Source organism: Schistocerca gregaria, chromosome 4, assembly GCF_023897955.1.
Source record: "Schistocerca gregaria isolate iqSchGreg1 chromosome 4, iqSchGreg1.2, whole genome shotgun sequence".
Taxonomy (NCBI): Eukaryota; Metazoa; Arthropoda; class Insecta; order Orthoptera; family Acrididae; genus Schistocerca; species Schistocerca gregaria.
In genome coordinates, this window is record NC_064923.1 from 526,044,476 (window position 1) to 526,061,370 (window position 16,895).

The 16,895-nt window shown below is 36.3% G+C and overlaps 1 protein-coding gene across 1 annotated transcript; it reads right to left on the reverse strand.

The window, feature by feature from the left end:
- Positions 1–2,766: 2,766 nt before the first annotated feature.
- On the reverse strand, positions 2,767–16,546 carry LOC126267012 (phosphoglycerate mutase 2). The gene is made up of 4 exons (XM_049971783.1): positions 15,913–16,546; positions 15,417–15,649; positions 3,400–3,664; positions 2,767–3,274 (listed from the first exon to the last, which is right to left on the reverse strand). Exons 1-4 carry the CDS (start codon positions 16,139–16,141, stop codon positions 3,108–3,110), a joined length of 894 nt encoding a protein of 297 aa, XP_049827740.1. The 5' UTR covers positions 16,142–16,546; the 3' UTR covers positions 2,767–3,107.
- Positions 16,547–16,895: the final 349 nt, after the last annotated feature.

Below are 16,895 nucleotides of genomic sequence, written 5' to 3' on the forward strand. Positions count from 1 at the left end.
AGTCAAAGGCTTCTAAGCACTGATGCAGCAGCAGTGCACTGGCTGGGCTGGCCTCAAGAAATTTCATGGAAGAAATTTCACAATGAACAATGAAGGAATCTAAATGCATAGAATGTAAAATTTATTTCTTTTACATTTTCAATGTAATATTACAATTTATCACCTTAAAATGATGAAATAAGGTAATACCTCTCACTGGAGGTACTTAAGTGACAATTTTTGTATAGAATAATTAACAATGTCATTGAACAGTGGCCCATAATCTCTACACATAAGAAGGAAACTTACACCTAAAGCAGCCAAGATAGTGTTGAAACTTCTGCTCGGTCCCACGAGCAGTTCTGAAGTGGAGTGCTGGGATTCATCTCTTTTCCAACATCTGAATGACCTCCAATTACAACATTTAAGTCAGGGATCAGAACCAACAATTAACTAAGACAATTACACCACACACCAATTACCACTCTGCAATGCTTAATTAACACTATACATGTTTCACTATGTGCTCAGAAAAGCAATCCTGGTCAACTTCATATACACTAAGGAATAACTTGATATGCAGACCAACAACTAAATACAGCAAGTAAGCCATTTTAACCAAAATAAGGTATCATGCGTCAGCTCCACTCCAATTCAAATGTATCTTAAGGACCCCAAAGATGAATCATAAATAACCATTGACAAGCTGAAGAGAGAATCTCTTAAGGACCCCAAAGATAATTTGTAAATAACCATTGGAAAGCTATAGAGATAATCACAACACTAATATTAGAAGAGACTTCATCTCTCACTGGCTACTCCCGTGACTGACCCTACTTAACTTCAAGAACCAGTGCGTCCCAGATGAACCTAATCTGAAAAGCCACTGAAGCACAAACAGACTTAAGAAAATTTTGGTGACCCAAGCCCACTCAATTCTCTATGCACTGCAATGTAACCATAAGCAATGTCACCCCCATTATTATTTACTAACAAGCAGTATAAGGGAACACTTGCAACCAAAGGCAAGCCTCTTCAATAGACATGCTTGCATGGGAATCAACATATCACCAAAAGTTGAATTCTTAGCCCCTACTCTCATTTAACACCAGCAAAGAAACTTGCAAACACAACCACTCATAGCAATTCTCAAAGACAATGTGTCTATCACCCACCAGATATGCCACCCAGAAGATTCTGTCCAACTCGCCGCCATTGCTCACCAGGCCGCCACTGGCACTCATCTGCGTAACATTAGAGGGCGCTGCCACTTATCCAGTATGCAACAGCTTGAAGCAACAAGTCTTAAATTAACACTGTAGCCCACCAAGGCAAAAGGTGAAAGAAAATCTTGCAAGAAAGGTCATACAGCACGGTGTACAGGGGAAAGTAACAGTTTATATTACCATACTCCAAAGGAACAATAATTGGCACTAAGTGTGTTGCTCTGCGTACATAATGCACACTTACTCTGTCAATATAGTGAGAATAGCTCAGATGATGAAAGATGGCTTTTGTATTATCATAAGCTCACATCTTTTTATTTTGTCTGTAACATAGCTCAAATATCTTTATATTTGAAGATGTGACAGAACAGGTAGTAGCTCTTGTATATTGTCAAGCAATATTGTTTAATTCCCATTCTCAAGGGACTGCACCTGTAACATATCTTTACTACTGAAGGTAGAAACCAAGTTTGCCGACCTTAAGGCCACTTAAGAATTTCTTATGTTCAATTTATTACCAACTTTCACCACCAATGATGGGGCAAATTTTGACACTACTTTGTGAATGTTTTAGGATACATAACCCTCCACTAACTCAGTTTTACTGGATCTTTCAACTGAATTTTTTATTTAAATGTTAGATGAGTTACTTAAAGCCAACACACAAATCACCATTTGTTGTAACCAACTGTTTCTATATCCTTGTGGCAGGATATAAATAACCCCCTTAACATGAGACAGTTCTACATTCTAAATTGAATGTGAGCACTGAATGTAATTAACAGCCCTTATTCTAATTGTGTAACCTTGAAATGTGATCAGACAACCTAGTCTATTTCTAGGCAGCCTCTAAGACAAGGCTTGCAGGCCTTTAACTTGGCTTTATTCCAAACCTGCTGCTTTGATGTAGTGCACATGGAATATGCTGTGATCCATTGTAAAATCTTATTTTTAACTTATTTGCCAGATAATGTGAAACTCTGTATAATTACTATAAAAAAACTGATGATTCTTGGAACTTACTGGAAACCCATTATGTATCTCTCATGACAAGAAGAAAGTTTTACTATTTTATAACTGGTGCATATGACATACTCATCAAAATTTAAGTCTCTTAAAGGTCAAACAAATGTGTGTTTCTTACAAAGAGCAAATTTCAGCTCCAATGTGTCTTCATCAGTGATTAAGTAGAATGTATCTGTAATTAGCGTGTGAATGAGAATCTTCTCAACCTGAAAGATCCCTCTTGAATATATTACAACATATCAAAATTTCAATACTTAGATAAACTTTACTGCCAAGAAAAGAGGACATGGAAGAGAGAAATGTTCGAGGAAGCTGGACTACCCACAGAACAATTAGTCAAACACTGCTCAGTGTGTGTTTAAGGAATCTTGTATATGAAAGCCCCAATAACTGCACCTTTAATTAATGTGTAAGCCTACTACACAGATGCTTAAATATTGTATGCATGAGTCATGTTCGATCTGAAATCTCATTATCAAATCAGAAACAGATTACTTGAACAAGGGCAAAATAGTAGATAGAATGAAACCACAAGTATTGTGACCTCTTTATTATGTAATTAAAATTAATATTTCAACAGGTAACATTTATTTTACCTCTCACTATTCTGGTCTTACAATTTCTCTATCTACCAAAACATATCTGGTAGCATATATTTCACATGACAAAGGTTTTAGTAGGTGTGGCCTGAAGAGCATAAAAATGGTATCAAATTTATTCTCAACAATCCTTTTTTTCATAAATATCAATTATGAGACAGTAGCTCAGCAACAGGTTTTAATTATGCCTTCAAAATTCCTAATTTACAATCACATTTCACATACATACAATAAAATAAATAAGTTACCTTTTATAATTTACATGAGTTAATAGATTTTATTTCGATTTTCCTTGAGCTGCAACTGCTTCCATTGCTGCTTTCACTGTAGCTTCATCTCCCAAAAACTTCATTGAAACAACTGGTTTTAAATTGGCATCTAATTCATATACAAATGGTATTCCAGTTGGCAGATTCAGACCCATGATTGCTTCATCTGACATTTCTATAAAAATAAAAAGAAGATATTTTGAAATCAAACTGATGGTACAAACAAGTAGCAACAACAACAGTACCATTTAAGCAGCAAAATTTGAGGAAGACAAATTTAAATGGGATATTTACACTCACCATCCAAATGTTTTACAATTCCTCTTAAACTATTTCCATGAGCAGCAATCAATATTCTTTTCCCAGCTTTAAGCTGTGGCACTATAACATCATTCCAGTATGGCAATGTTCTTTGAATTGTCAGCTTCAAAGATTCAAACATAGGAAACTCTTCCTTCTTAGGACCATTCGCATATCGAGGATCTTCCAATATTGTCTTGTAATACGGATTTTCTTCATCCATTGGAGGGGGAGGAACATCAAAGCTTCGCCGCCATATCTGCACCTGTAGTAACATAATTAGTACTGCAGACCTGAGTGTTAATAGTGATAACAAGACACTACACAACTCTCACATGGAGGTGAAGTGAAATTCATGGTGATGAACAGTATACACAGTAAAGTGCTGTGTGTCCAAATAAGCAAGCATGAAATATGAGATGGGGTGAGAACAGCATAACTATACAGGCTGCCCACACAAGTAAAGATGGCCAAGGACAGAAGTCCTGGCCAAATTGTGGGTAATGTTTGAATCTAAACACTTCAATGTGTGATTACAACCAACACAGGCTTCTTATTTGTGGTTTTTATTGGTCACTATGGAGTGAGAAGGAGACACCACTGTAAGAAGTAAAACAAAATGTGTACACACTGTAGAAATGGAAGGGGTCCAAAGTGTCATTTGGAATAAATTTGTTGGTTGTAGATGACAAGAAGTCTACTGGGTATGTATCATGCTTCAACTGCTCTACATTATTATGTTCCCAGTCTGCTCCTTCAGTGATAACAGCGCAGTAATAAAAGGTAGTATTTCAGTAAAATGTACTGCGGTGTGCACTCAAGATATGAGACCTTTCCAATGCTGTTTCTGTTAGAGGCTACAAAGAACTAGGCCAACAATTAATAGATCTGGGGAATGTTATGGAGGGGTCAGCATTTCATATGCCATGTAACATCTGTCTACTGTAAGTACAGATGTCAAAGAACAGCCCGAAGTAACTTTAAACAGCATAATAAGCAGCACACTAGCTTGAGAGACAGGAAGGTGGGCCAGACCAATAATGAATCCACATAGCAAATTCATGACAATTGCAAATAACCAGCCAGCCTGAGAGTTGTTTTTGACAGTCTCCCCCATTCGTTAAGGCAAATGCTGGGGTCTTTTCCACCTCAAGGAAAAGAACAGAGATGAAATACATTGTAGTTACCCAACACTGTCTGTGTACAGACAGTGATGCATTATTTCAATGAATGTTTATTTTTGTAAGATTGCATATAGGAAAAAAGATAATTCAACAAATACAATTTTGAGCAATATAATATATACTACACTGTTAAATTATAAATATATGTCAGTTTCAATGTAAGTCACTGGCCTCTGCCATGCACACACTGTTTTACATATTTTATGATTCTTTAACTTCTACAAAACTTACGCATTCCAGTATTTTTTATACTGACTAGCAGTATTACATAGTTTTTTTGACCGCAGTATGCACATCACACACTGACTGGGTGCATACATTAACCTGGACATCGGTAAGCAAGTTGTACAAGACAGGCGAAATACCCTCAGACTTCATGAAGAATATAATAATTCCAATCCCAAAGAAAGCAGGTGTTCACACATGTGGAAATTACCGAACTATCAGTTTAATAAGTAACGGCTGCAAAATACTAACGCAAATTCTTTACAGACGAATGGAAAAACTGGTAGAAGCCGACCTCGAGGAAGATCAGTTTGGATTCCATAGAAATATTGGAACACGTGTGGCAATACTGTCCCTATGACTTATCTTAGAAGCTAGATTAAGAAAAGGCAAACCTATGTTTCTAGCATTTGTAGATTCAGAGAAAGCTTTTCACAATGCTGACTGGAAAACTCTCTTTCAAATACTGAAGGTGGCAGGGGTAAAATACAGGGAGCAAAAGGCTATGTACAATTTGTGCAGAAAGCAGATGGCAGTCATGAGAGTCGAGGGGCATGAAAGGGAAGCAGTGGTTGGGAAGCGAGTGAGACAGGGTTGTAGCCTCTCCCCAATGTTATTCAATCTGTATATTGAGCAAGCAATAAAGGAAACAAAAGAAAAATTTGGAGTATGTATTAAAATCCATGAATAAGAAACAAAAATTTTGAGGTTCGCCGATGACATTGTAGTTCTGTCAGAGACAGCAAAGGACTTGGAAGAGCAGTTGAATGCAATGGACAGTGTCTTGAAAGGAGAATATAAGATGAACATCAACAAAAGCAAAACGAGGATAATGGAATGTAGTCGAATTAAGTCAGGTGATGCTGAGGGAATTAGATTAGGAAATGAGACACTTAAAGTAGTAAAGGAATTTTGCTATTTGGGGAGCAAAATAACTGATGATGATTGAAGTAGAGATGATATAAAATTTAGACTGGCAATGGCAAGGAAAGCGTTTCTGAAGAAGAAAAATTTGTTAACATCAAGTATAGATTTAAATGTCACGAAGTTGTTTCTGAAAGTATTTGTATGGAGTGTAGCCCTGTATGGAAGTGAAATGTGGACGATAAACAGTTTAGACAAGAAGAGAATAGGAGCTTTCAAAATGTGGTGCTACAGAAGAACGTTTGAAATTAGATGGGTAGATCACATAACTAATGAGGAGGTATTGAACAGAATTGGGGAGAAGAGGAGCTTGTGGCACAACTTGACTAGAAGGATCAGTTGGTAGGACATGTTCCGAGACATCGAGAGATCACCAATTTACTATTGGAGGGCAGTGTGGAGGGTAAAAAATCGTAGAGGGAGACCAAGAGATGAATACACTAAGCAGATTCAGAAGGATGTAGGCTGCAGTAGGTACTGGGAGATGAAGCTTGCACAGCATAGAGTAGCAAGGAGATCTGCATCAAACCAGTCTCAGGACTGAAGACCACAAGAACAACAGGCTTTCTTATATTTTAGAAATGTCACTTAACTGATTGCTTTTCTTTACTCCATTGTAATGGATCAATGCATCAAGTTGTATGGTATAATGAAATTCTGAAGTTGACGTAAAAATTCTGATAATCTACTCATATTCTGCAATGCACACTATTGTCTGCTACAGAAACTTTTTAAACCAGAGCCTTATATCATACGAACTTCACTTTTGCTGGGACATTTTGTCTCAGTCATATTTTACACTAGCTGACAAACCTGGCAGTGCCCGGGTATTAATTTCACCAATTTTCTATTAGAAACAAAAACATAATTAAACAGTATTTGGAAAACTCATTTCTATTTAGCTCTGGGAACATCTTTGAAATAATGTAGTGCACTATGTGATACACTTGCACACAGCTTCTGTACACTGAGTGCACATGCTTTGCTTGATTACAATGCGATTCTGTATGCATCTCCATGGCACCACTATCAATGGCTATTATTTTCACATATAGATTTGCACTTCACAACTGAAAGCTGTCAGAAGTGTTGCCGGGCTTCAGAGATTTCCTTATAGTGACCTGACACTAGGGCTTTCTTAGTAGTAAAAAACGGATGTATTAAAACTGCAACATGATGCGGCATTTTTTAACAGATTTCAGTGTTTAAGAGCTCTCTGGATCTTTGTGCCGTACAATAACAATTTAGCAGGTACACTTAGTGGCATATGTGGATACTATCTGCAAATAGTGTTAGTAATAGCAAAAGCACAATGCAGCAGTTTTCCACACATCTCAGTGTTTATGAAGTCTTATCTCCTGAACTATGATACGCAGATGTTGTTATTCCCACAGTGATAATTGCCCGACAGAATGGGATACAATGTACCATGTTTGGCTGAAATCAGTCCAGTGGTTTAGGAGGAAATGTGGAATGTACAAACATATATAGATTTTTATAATAGCCATTGATTTTGGCTGTTATACACATCATGGCAATTGCCACTATTTTTGTTTATTAGTTTTCCATCTGTAACATCGTAGAGATGTAGGTTGACACTGCTTATTGATAACGAGCGCATACATTAGCCATCTTAATATTTCGTGTAATTTTTATGGCAGTCAATACTAATAAGATTTCTTTTACCTATGCACATATAAAATACTTTTTATGCAGGTCTATGTAAATTGTTAAACCATTACACCAACAAAAACTATTTTTGACACAATAATTAAACTGGATAGATTAAAAGTCTACTCACCAAGCAGTGACAGAACAAACACATAAAAGAAGGTTGTAATAAGGCAAGCATTTGGTGCATTGCAATTTTAACCTTTTTTGTTTTCATTTTATGACTTAATTGTATATTAACAATTATACTACTCGAAATTTTATTATACTTTGCTGTCACTTTCCTCACCTTAATGTCAATCAGTCTGTTTATGACCAGCTCACGGAAGCCATTACTGTCACCATACCGCATGGCTATTATCGCTCTCACTTTGAATGTCGAACAATACCTCTCTATATTTCCAGTATGCTCATGTTACAAGCACAAGTTCAGAGGTACGCCTTTAATGTTTTTCATGTAACTTTCAAGCTATTATCTTTTGATTCATGGTGTGACTGGCTTACATTATGACATGTCTACATCAATTTTATGTCAAATTTTGATAGCTGATGTATATATGCTTCATTGCTGACATTCCGTTGCATTGTTAAGAGCCAACTGGCAAAATATCACTATATCTTACACATGGCTTTTTATGTTTTAGTATGTACAGTTCAATATGTTGTTTAGAATATTTTGTAAATACTATTGGTGTTAGGCAGTTCCTGTCTTGTTACCCTTCATTTCAGCTTCTTTCATATATGACGATGATCAGAAATACTTTAAACTAGTAGTCTATTTTCATATACTACCTCTGCTGTTAAACATTTTCCAAACAGTTAAAATACCATCACACAGAGATCAGAGTTTACACAATTCACAGACACGTCATGTACACAACTCCCCTCCCTCAGGTAACTGAAGACCTCATAAACAGGAAGGGTTTTCGGCTGCAAAGTTCAATACAGTAAATTTGCCAAATCTTCAGTAAGGTGGGATTAATACTAAGTCAAAGAATGAAGACGATTAGTAAGACGTGTGCTTTGAGAGTTTCATTTGTACAATCAGGTACACTATTTGACACTTACAGCACATTAAGTAAATAGATTTCTCTCGAGAATAATTTTTTATTTACAATCAAATCCAGAGATTAAGGAGAGTAGTTAATATTAATGGAAAAAATGGCATAGAGAAAGACTCATAGGAATGTATCGCCAGATGTGTTGTGTAATGGTTTTTGTCTGACTAGTGTATTACTGTAACTGAAGCTTTGGAAAACAATGAATAGACTCCTTGTGCTGCTTACTGTATTAACACAGCGAGCGCACGCACACACTTTCAATGTAGGTAACTTTGGGTTACAGACAGCTCAAACATTGCAGCAACAATAAATATTGCTAAATTCATTGAATAGTACACAAAGTACATGTTCTCATCTTAGCATTCATATCTAAAATCTATGAGTGTGAGTTCCACCATACTGTAAAACTATTCTAGAGTCCTTGCTCTCTCAGTTGCTATTTTAATGATGGACAATTATTCCACTTACAGAGTGCAGGGACATGGTAATATTATTGCACGATGAATTATACATTTACTGAAACCATTAAGAGAGACCACATAAGAATTAGAATGTGAGAAAGGATTCACAATAGAGTTCTTTGATTTCACAAGCCACAACAAATTTGCAGGGACATCAACAATGTCTGAAGTGAGTAATTACAGCAATTAGAAGTATGGTCTCATATGAGGAAAAGACAAGATTTGTGATTACTAGTGTGATTTAGGTATACGATTACTTCCAAATAAAAAATTGCCTCATTCCTTTTTCTTTCTATGACCTCAATATTAATAAATGAAAAGCCGTATGTTATTAATAAATCACCACAGCCTATTAATTACAGACTGTGTCCCCAATCTATTGCTTATTGACAGTAATTATTAATTTTCTTTTCTTGCAAGCAAGTGAAAATTGAAGAATTCCAGCTACAAATACTTGATGGTTTGGTATGATTCCTTTATTAGGTCAGACTTCAGCTGAAGTATACTTATGATGTTAGCAGCTCTTGTACTGCATGTGATGATGGTAGTTCCTTGACATTGGCAATAGTTAATCAGACGATAGTATACAGTAGCTGATATCAATCTCTGACTAATGATTTTCCGGCAGGAGATATGAACTAATTATATTTGTTTTCGATATATAAAGCACCAGAACAACTTCTAGTGATCTGTTTATCTGGAATTTCTGTGGTGGCTGAAGAAACAAGATGTGCTGATGCAGCATAGCCCAAAGCCCATATGAAATTACTTTAGTGTTGGTAAAGCCAATGAAGTCTGACAAAAGATTGTCATAAGTTGACATGTAATGCAGGCAGACATGTTTGTCTTTGCGATAACCTGCTTATATATCGTCCTTCCGATTTAGCTGACAATTCTGGTAACATGGTTAAACTTTGACCGAACTGAACAGATTACCAGCTAACTTTATTGTCAAGGTACAAGAAATTATGAATGAGCATTTTGATGGGCTACCTACATCTGATTGCTGATTTATTGTGTTGATTTGCCATGAACTGCCCAACTGTTACAAACAGCAACACTAAACGAACAAGCCACAGACACCATAAGTGCACCTTTACCTCAGTACCCTAGATTTAAGAGATTTCATTTAGTGTGTATGTAGTTTCCTGTTACTGACAAGCAGAATAAATCTTCTTGTTCAGATATGAGAGAGAGAGAGAGAGAGAGAGAGAGAGAGAGAGAGAGAGAGAGAGAGAAACTATTATCTCAATTATTTTGGCTGTGTGTGTTAGCAGTCATTCTTTCGCTGGCATATGTATTTAGTTCAAATGCAATTCAGCTACTCCTGAGACAAAATGCCACTACTTCACTAGATGTGTTAAACCAAAATTTTAAGAACTGACTACATATTTGTACAGTTCTTGTTCCTGACAGCACTTCAGTACAGGTAAGCACATTCTTTGCAAATCTCAAAAATCTGTTAACACGAGTTCTGTACTACCACCATCCAGTTGTCAGAAGTTTTTCAATGAGCATGAAAAATTCAAACACACTCCCAAAAATGAACTGAGCACTTATGAAAATGAAAAGAAGGTGATCAAAGGGCATTGTCACAAACATCTACATTTATACTCTAAGCTACCACATTGTGTGTTGAGGGTACATCTAGAGCTATCATTTCCCCCTTCCCTCATTGCAGACGCGAAGCCTCTATGCGAGATCCAATATCCATTTTTATCATCATTGTTATTTTGCAATTCTTCTATGAATTTCAATCATAAATCGTTCTACAATTCACTACTCCTATGCAGTATATTTTGACACTATATTTTACAGATCATCTGTGTAATGCTCTCACATTCGCGAAAAAATCCTATGACTAGCCCAGCTGTTCTTCAATGTACCTTCTCTCCCATTATTGCAACATGGTAATCAGTCAAATGTCTTGTGGAGGAACTGCATTTCCTTGAAATTCTTCCAATGAATTTCAACCCGACACATGCTTTTTCCTGTAAGTTTTTGTGGTCTTTCTACTTCATCTCTCTGCAGATGGTATCTTCTAGGTGTTTTATAGTTTTTACTGGAATACACTTCTTGCAAAAATCTGGAGCTAGCAGGGATAAGGAAAAAAGGCTATCTGCATCTTTTCCATAAAACAGACTACCGTTATAAGAGACAAAGTACATAAAGGAAGCTCAAGTCGAAAAGGGAATGAGACGAGATTGTAACCTAATGTTATTTTATTCATAAACTGACTGACTGTAAAATAAACTCTTGAGGAATGGGATCAAAACTTTGAGGTTTGTCGATTAATTGTCATTTTGTTGGAGATGACGAATGTCTTGATTTTGGTTATTCCCTACATTACTCCATGTTTATCACTGAAAACAAGAGATAGCTACTTAGTCTTGAACTACAATGAAGTAACTTTTACATCACCAATACACACCATTTTTCATTCAACTGCACTTTCCTTCAAGTGCCAGATTGTGGAGTCATAATTAAAACAAGTCTTTTTGCCAGAAAAACAATAAGACCACACACCTGCTGCTTTAATTTCCTTTACAGTAGTCAGATCTATCATATTAAATTTTATGAGTTTGAATTACTAGGTAATAGATAGTAGGAGAGTTTGGTTAATAGAAAATAAGGCTTTTTGATCGAAATGTCAGCTTATTTATACAAAGAATAAAATGCGGACATGTAACAGACACTAGTGAAGTCTTGCAATACAAGGCCTCAGGGAAAAATCGCCTCTCACTTTTAAATATATTTCCACCTGTCCATGAATGCACTGTAGTCCTCCCACTCTGCTTTGCCATGGTAAAAGTAGTAGTGAAGTGGGTTGGGTTGGCTTGTTTTGGGGAGGAGACCAAACAGTGAGGTCACTGGTGTCATCGAATTAGGGAAGGATGGCGAAGGAAGTCTGCCATGCCCTTTGAAAGGAACCATCCCGGCATTTGCCTGGAGCACTTTAGAGAAATCATGGAAAACCTAATCATGATGGCCAGACGCGGAATTGAACACTCTTCCTCCCAAATGCGATTCCAGTGTGCCAGCCACTGCGCCAGTAGTCAAGTGAAAATGAGAGATGGAAAAAAATTAACTGATATTTCAAAAGCAATCACCACAACTTTTAATACCAATATCCCACAGAGAGGCAAGATGTTCAATTCCTACACACAATATTATTTGCAGTTGCCTATGGAACTGTCACTGTATCCAACTGTGTACCTTTCCAACCAAAACAAGTCTCTTCATGGAACCAAAAATATGGAAATCGCTTGTGGAGAGATTGAACAACCTTGGCAAGTGTGGGTGGGTCCACTTGTTGCCAAGGTTGTTTCTATTACACTGCAGAAGTTTTGCTGGATAGCCCTTATACATCCTCCATAAATTCATAATCCCTCACCACGCAATTTCCCCATTTTTTGAGCCCTGAAGAAAAACATTTGTGGCCAGAGATTTGCTATGAACAAAGAGGCGCACCTGGATGCAATGAAAGTTCTGGAAGAAACCACTAATATTTTTCCAAGAAGGCTTTAACCATTTTGTCTTACAGTGGGATACATTAATTACTAGTTACACTGATTACTTTTGAAATTACATGTAGTTTTTGTGCCTTTTTGCACCTGTCTCATTTTCATTTGACTGCTACTTACAGATCAATTAATTCAAGAGTTGCAACTGAAGAAAGATCAGAGAAATGTTGAGTGTTACAATTCTTGAGAGCCAACCACAACCATGTACTTCAGGGAAATGTCATCAATGATTGGAGGCAATGTTTCAGAAAGGTAACTTCAGTGTGATGTATGCTCCCAACTGAAACACCTCAGTCGCAGTATTCTGCTTTATAACATACCATTAGAGCATGGAAGTTTTGTCCGTTACATTTACTACAGTCCTTTACAGAAGCTACAATGACATAGCCATGGCCATATTCTAGAAGCTTTCTTCACAATTTGCCCACGAAATTGTTCTGAGCAATAATAAAATTACAACCTCTTATTAAGTAGAACATTGTTGTGTTTAAGGGTAAGTACATTCATGAAAAATGTCTACTATTTACTGTTCACATGACAGATCATCATGAGCTAGTATCTAAATGTGTGTGTTCATTGAAATATACTCAAAGCTGGATATTCAGACACTCACGCAACAATATGTTGACATTTAAAGTTTAGTATGCACCTCTCCTCATAAAAAATCCCTGATCTGACAAGAAGGGAAAGTGGGACTTCACAGTGCACCTGTGGTGAGTCATCATCATCAACTCTTGAAAACACCGCAAAGAGAGACACCGGATCAGAGGGACGTGTTTAAAATTTTCTTGTGATCAAAATATACAAAGAAGCAAAATCATCTTGTTCTTGTAACAAGTCAAACAATGTCAGAGACTATAAACAGGCAATGTGATAACATGAATAGTTTACTGTAACTTTCATTGTCCTATTAACATTACAGCTCTAGAGGCTCTTCTACTTAAATGAAACCATAGAATATGATATGTAACCGCTTTTCAGTTTTAGTTATGTGAAATCAATCTTGTTTTACAACAGGTGAAGACTGTTACAGAGAAATATACCATGATGTTATTTCAACTATAGCTTATTAGCACTGAAAACTTACCCCACCAAACTTAGCACTGATCTTTCAATATCATTACTAAGACTTGCAAAATTAAAATATATTTTTTCTTTTCAGTGTTACTCTTATGGCAGAAACTTTAGGTGTCCACATCAAAGAGAATTTAAACTGTAAAAATCACATTTTGGAGCTCTTAAAACAGCTTGGTTCAGCCACATTTGCACTTAGAATCATTGCAAATCTTGGGAAGATGAATCATTAAATTGGTACATTTTCATTCAACCATATCAAACTTATCATTTTACTTTAAGAAAGCCTTCTTTTCCTACAACTGTGCATTAATGTGTGTGCCCATCCACCATTACCTTGTAGACACCTATTTATAAGGAGCTCGACATTTTTATTGCTGCTTCACAGTACACTTATTCAGTCAAGTTTGTTGTAAATGATCCACTGCAGTTCAACAGGAACAAAAATTCATTTTTTAATAATACCAGAAGAAAACATGGCACTCATTACTCCACATTATGGTTTTCTTTACCATGTTATATAAAATATCTGACAGACAGCAAACTAAAGTTTGAAAACAAACTGCAAAAGTTTCTGCTCAGTTACTCTTACGCCATAGAAGAATTTCTGTTATTGCAATGTGTGAAAGGTGGTGGGTAGAAACTACTAACTCATGACCAAAAACTTAATAATAAACAAAAACGTATGAATGTTCAGCAGGTAGCCACATTTACAAATAAAGGAAACTGAACTCTCTTGTTCCATGTCATTACAACTTGCTGTGCTTATGGTCCATGGAACACTAACACCATCCCTTCATAATTCCATATTTTGTTTCTCAGGTGTGTTTTCAATCTATAGTTTCTCAGTAGGCCTATATCAGAAACATTAAAATGACATTTTCACTGACTTGTCATATCTAAATGAGGTAGAAGATACAGCTGTCAACCAAGGCATGGTTCTATTGGAGGTAGTATGCTCTAGTGTTGGTTTAACCTTCAGACTGAGTTAACTACTTATGAAAGGAGTAGCAGGTTAATACAGACTCAGAAAACGTGAAGTAACTTTATTTTCACGTACGAAAAAATGAGTCCGAGACAAAAGAAGGAATAAGTGAAAAATATTATGGCCAACTAATAATTGTACCCTGATATTTGGATTTGTAGGTTGAAAATTAACCACTTATACTTGAGACTCCTTTTTTACTGAAAATCACTAACAATTCATTGATGCGTTTTAGATAGGTGCAATAGCCCAATTTTGGATGACAATGGCAAACTCAATTCCATGGCTGAAACATTGCGTTTAAATAATTGCTGCATGATATTTTGTTTTGACACAGTGTTGTGCAATTTTCATTACAATAAACCAATAAGGCCTTCAGTATTCAGCACTGTTGACACTTTAGGAGATGAAAACCTTATGCTGAGTAAGGAGAAACTCAGACTGTTTGGGGACATTGCTTTAATTTTATAACAGTGTTAACAGAGTTAATGTGAGGCAAAAATAAAATTTTAATAAATTAGGGAAACAGAGTTAGAATAAAATAAATAAATATATTAATATTTTTGGAATCGACATACGGATTAGGTATTACAGCAACGATCATACGCATGATTAACTATGCAGAATCTATCATTATGATAACCCTCACGTTGAAACAGTCAGAGCTATGCCCCTAATACTTTCCTGCAGCCATATTGAGGTATCATATACCTTTAATGAAACATTTGATGCGAGCTGGAATTACACTTCATATCATACACTGAAACTAAGCCAAAACTTTACCATGTGACAAGTCATTACCGTTCAAAGTACTTTAAAAGAGACAAGTCTCTCTGAAAATTTAAGATTCCTGTGGGTAACAAATGTAACTATCAATTTGGACATTATTTGCATTTTTTTCAACATACCTGCTCTTCTCCATATTTTGCAGCTGTCTCTGCTTTATTGAGCCCCGTTAGCCCGCCATAGTGCCGCTCATTTAAACGCCATGTCTTTTCCACCGGCAAATCTGTCTGGCCAATTTCTTTCAGTATGGCTTCAAGAGTCTTTTGCGCTCGGGTTAAAACTGAAGTATGGGCGATATCAAACTTATAACCAGCATCCTTTAAAGCCTTCCCTGCATTTGCAGCTTCTTGCTGACCTGATTTAATACAAAAGAATAATAAACAGGACACACACATACACTGCATGTACAGGAAGACAAGCCATACAAGTACTGCAATATTCCAATAATTACATACATTTATCAGTGAATCTATTACTAAAATGTCCACGTAGCGCAACGCGTGGCATCAGCACTTCTTCGCTTATTAGCAACTTACATGAACCTGATTCACTTCTTCACAAAACTTCAAAAGCCGCTAGTGTCAAGTGTCACGTACATCAATTTGTGAAGCATCTTACCTTTCTCACTCAAGTTGGCATCATACCATCCACAGAAGAGATTTTTCTGATTCCATTCGCTCTCTCCATGCCTCACCATAACAATCGTGTATTTTGCTTGTTTTGGATCGGTTTTTCCCGAGCAAGGGCACGACATCCTGCTGCTTTTTGAATGACCTCTGCAGACACTGAGCAAGGTCGAACTTCGTGAAGTATCGCATATACAGAACCTCCGTGCAAATGTTATCATTGTTGAACTCGAAGTCGGTGGAATCGAAAATATGCTCAAGGTTTCGAATCACCTTCCATATTTACGTATTATATAGTTCGATAGCAATTCAAAGCTACAATAAAATATAATTAAAGGCGCGTTAATAATAATTTTGGAAAAAAATACAATCATAATACCTCTTAGCATTTCTTGAAACAATTGATGCTATACAGGTATATTTCCGCTGCGGCATTCCATGTATAAAACGTGATCTCCAGAGGTAATTACATTTCCAGACATATACCGTAATTAATAATTCAGTAAAACTTTAAAAACATGCTAAATAATTTCATCTGGAGTGTTTCAACACCGAAGAGAGTATTTTAATAATTTGTTTTCTTTTCGTGCGAGGGCTACTCCTGCCCTTGACAAAATCACGGATATAGCAACGTTTTAACATACATAGATGACTACTGGGTGATAAAAAACTTATTTTTAAACAAGTGGCAGCACGATTAAATACTCTTAATAATAATGAAATAAAATTATTATTATATGAAGATATTAATATTAACCCGTCGATCGAAAATAAAGAAAAAGACAATGTTTGAGTATCTTAAACATATATATGTGTGTTGGGGCTTACGGGCGCTCAACGTCGAGGTCAGCAGCGTCCAGACACACATTAAAAGAACAGAATGTGGACTAATTTAGTAAAATGGAAGCATACACGCAAAGAAAGCGGGAAAAGATGCAAAATGCTGTATAAGAAAATAAAACGTACAGAAAACGA